Below are 3,700 nucleotides of genomic sequence, written 5' to 3'. Positions count from 1 at the left end.
TGTATCTCGGCCAAATATTGTCCTATCCTAACAAACCATACATCAATGCAAAGCTTATTTATTCAGCTTTCAGATTATGAAATGTACAATTTCAATTTACACAATTTACAAAAATTGACCCTTATGACTGTTTTTTTATGGAATGCTAATCCTGCCATAATTAAAAATAAATGTACAAAAAAAATGTAAAAAAGCAAAAATAAATAAATAAATATACAGAGAAAAGTAAAAAAGCAAAAATAAATAATGAACGAAACAGAAGATAAAGATCAAAATGAAAAACATTATTTCAAAACTGAAGAAAAATGTATAAGTTGCTCACAAACTGAAAAGACTTCCTCACCAATAAAAGCTCAAAAAACACAAACTATAAACTTTAACAAACCCCACTTGAGAGTTCATACTGGAGAGAGCTCTTACACCTGCCAACAGTGTGGAGAAATTTTCAATCGAAAAGAAAGCCTTAAATTCCACATGAAAATTCACATTAAAAAGAAACCGTTAAAATGCTTTCAGTGTGGAAAGAGTTTTACACAGAAAGGACAGCTTGAGAATCATTTGGTAACTCACACTTCAGAAAAGCCTTTCAGCTGCTTTCAGTGTGGAAAGAGTTTCACAAGTAAAGGATACCTTAAGACTCACATGTTAATTCATGCTGGAATAAAGCCTGTCAGCTGCTCTCAGTGTGGAAAGAGTTTTACACATAAATCAAGCCTTAAGAGGCACATGTTAATTCATACTGGGGAAAAGCCTTTCTCCTGCTCTCAGTGTGGAAAGACTTTTAAACAGAAAGGAGACCAAGTCAAAAGGCCTTTCAGCTGCTCTCAGTGTGGAAAGAGTTTTACACACAAATCAAGCCTTAAGACTCACATGTTAATTCATACTGGGAAAAAGCCTTTCACTTGCTCTCAGTGTGGAAAGACGTTTAGAGTTAAATCAAACCTTAACGATCACATGTTAATTCATACTGGGGAAAAGCCTTTCACTTGCTCTCAGTGTGGAAAGACGTTTAGAGTTAAATCAAACCTTAACGATCACATGTTAATTCATACTGGGGAAAAGCCTTTCACTTGCTCTCAGTGTGGAAAGACGTTTAGAGTTAAATCAAACCTTAACGATCACATGTTAATTCATACTGGGGAAAAGCCTTTCACTTGCTCTCAGTGTGGAAAGACGTTTAGAGTTAAATCAAACCTTAACGATCACATGTTAATTCATACTGGGGAAAAGCCTTTCACTTGCTCTCAGTGTGGAAAGACGTTTAGAGTTAAATCAAACCTTAACGATCACATGTTAATTCATACTGGGAAAAAGTCTTTCAGCTGCTCTCAGTGTGGAAAGACTTGTACACAGAGAGGACAACTTAATAATCATTTGGTAACTCACTCTTCCAGGGGCGCGGGAAGATGTTTTCGGTTGGGGGTGCTGTGTGTGTCCGTGTCGGGTGAAGGGGGGTGGCTGGTTCACTTACGTCGGTGCTGGGGCTGGTATTGTTTGGATGCCGATTTTGGAAAGTTTTTGCTGGGATGGGCATTTAAAAAAAATCTGATATTCGCTTTTGCGCCATTATCTCCTTGTATTAAAGTTAATCTTGTTCGCATTCTGTATAGTTCATGTCTGAAACCACGCGCCAGCGTCACGTGTTCATGAGGATTAGGCTAATCATCCCATATAGAAAACATCACAAGTAAAATTAATCATGTTTATAAAGATAAACATGGGTTTATTATAGCCCACTTACAATTTACATTTCAGAGATCATTACAAATAAATTATTAAATGCTAAAACTGAATAAATTTAAATGAACAAACTTGGCGTTGCATTTGCAACCATGTGAAAACGGGGTGCTGCAGCCCCCTCAGCACCCCTACTTCCCGCGTCCCTGCACTCTTCAGAAAAGCCTTTCAGCTGCTCTCAGTGTGGAAAGAGTTTTACACATGTCAGTTCATACGGGGTAAATTCCTTTCACCTGCTCTTAGTGTGGAAAGAGTTTTACACAGAAAGGACACTGCAAGGTTCATTTGGTAACTCACTCTTCATAAAAGCCTTTCACCTTAAAGAGTTAAAGTAAATGACTGTTTTTCTGAATGGCTGTTGTCATCTACTGGATCACCTCAAGGATGTGTCCTCTCTGCTTTATTATTTATCTTGTACACAAATGACTGTAAGAGTAGTTATAGAAATAGGCATATTATAAAATGTGCTGATGATTCTGTAATTGTTAGCTTAATGAGTGAGGAGGACTCCATGCATGGTCCTGTGGTTGATGATTTTATTATGTGGTGTCAGAATGCTTTCTTAAAACGTAATGTTTCTAAAACTAAGGAGATGACTATTGATTTTAACTCTAGGGGGAATCTATTTAGTATAAGCAAACACTCATTAATGGAGTAGGCATTGAGAGTGTTTAACAGTACAAGTATTTGGGTACTGTTTTGGATAACAAATTGTAATTTTCTCCCAATACTGAGGTTTTGTGTAAGAGGGGGCAGCAAAGATTGTATTGCTTGCGGAATCTAAGGTAATTTAATGTGGACAAAACATTGATGTGCATGTTCTACAGATCCTATATTGAGTTACTGTTATCTTTTTCACTGTTGTGCTGGTTTAATTCTCTAAATGTGAAAAACAAGAATTGTCTTGAGAGTATTGTAAACCAGGGAAGTAAAACAACGGGGAGGAAGCAGATGACTATGGTCCAGTTATATCATAGACAAGTTTTGGGTAAAGCCCAGAGCATTTTGTTAGATGATTCCCACCCTATGTATCAAGAGTTTGTCCTTCTCCCTTCTGGCATTCGTTATAGAACCCCTATTAGTAAAACAAATCGGTTGAGACATTAATTTATCCCCTCAGCTGTAAAGTTTTTAAATTTAAGGTTAGAACTTTTTAGGAAGGAAATGGATTGTGTTTGTTGTATTGTGTTTTTGTTGTTTATGTGAAATGCTTGTGTGCTGCAACCAAATTGCCTTTGGGAAATAAATAAAGATGAACTGAACTGAACTTGCTCTCGGTGTGGAAAGTCTTTGGCGCGTAAAGGATACCTTGAGACTCACATGTTAAAGGGGTCATCGGATGCCCATTTTCCACAAGTTTATATGATTCTTTAGGGTCTTAATAAAAAGTCCATAACATGCTTTGGTTAAAATTTCGTAATTGTAGTGTAAAACAACACCATTTTTACCCTGTCAAAAACAGCTCTGTTCATAGCGAGCCATTTCGGTGCTTGTTCCTTTAAATGCTAATGAGCTCTGTTCACCCTGCCTCTCACTTCAGTGGGGCGACAAGCCACTCTCATGAGACTGTAAACTTTAGCCACATTTAGCCGCAGAACTTGCTATTACGTGGACTTAACAGACACACGCACGTGGCGACCATAAAGTCCTCAAGACACATCAGATTTTCTCTAATATATTGCTTTAACTCAAACAGATTGTTTTCATAATCCTCGGGAAGTCAAACTCAATCGAAAATAAAATTAGATTAATCATACAGCCCTAAAGTACAATAGAGACCTAGCTTCTGGATTGCAAAAAACGAAAACCCATCACAGAGGAATGTCTTGATATTATCGCATGTACAATCAGTTGGCAAGATACAGTTAGCATGATAATATTTATGTACCAATAATATATTTTAAGTGTATTTCCTTAATTTCCCCAGCACCAAAAGAAGAACAGTTACCATTAGAGCTTATCG

General features: G+C 37.0%; 1 protein-coding gene across 1 annotated transcript; it reads left to right on the top strand.

Moving 5' to 3' along the window:
• Nucleotides 1-417: 417 nt before the first annotated feature.
• LOC107663330 (gastrula zinc finger protein XlCGF8.2DB-like) lies at nucleotides 418-2,181 on the top strand (the record flags this gene model as incomplete). The annotated part of the gene is made up of 2 exons (XM_016453539.1): nucleotides 418-923; nucleotides 1,992-2,181. Coding segments are annotated over 2 exons (558 nt in total), but the record flags the coding sequence as incomplete, so codon positions are not given.
• Between the last annotated feature and the right edge of the window lie 1,519 nt (nucleotides 2,182-3,700).

Source organism: Sinocyclocheilus anshuiensis, unplaced genomic scaffold (genome assembly GCF_001515605.1).
Source record: "Sinocyclocheilus anshuiensis isolate Anshui unplaced genomic scaffold, SAMN03320099.WGS_v1.1 scaffold2717, whole genome shotgun sequence".
Lineage (NCBI taxonomy): Eukaryota > Metazoa > Chordata > Actinopteri > Cypriniformes > Cyprinidae > Sinocyclocheilus > Sinocyclocheilus anshuiensis.
Note: the sequence above shows the minus strand (reverse complement) of the source record. Positions and strands in the feature narration are given on the sequence as shown.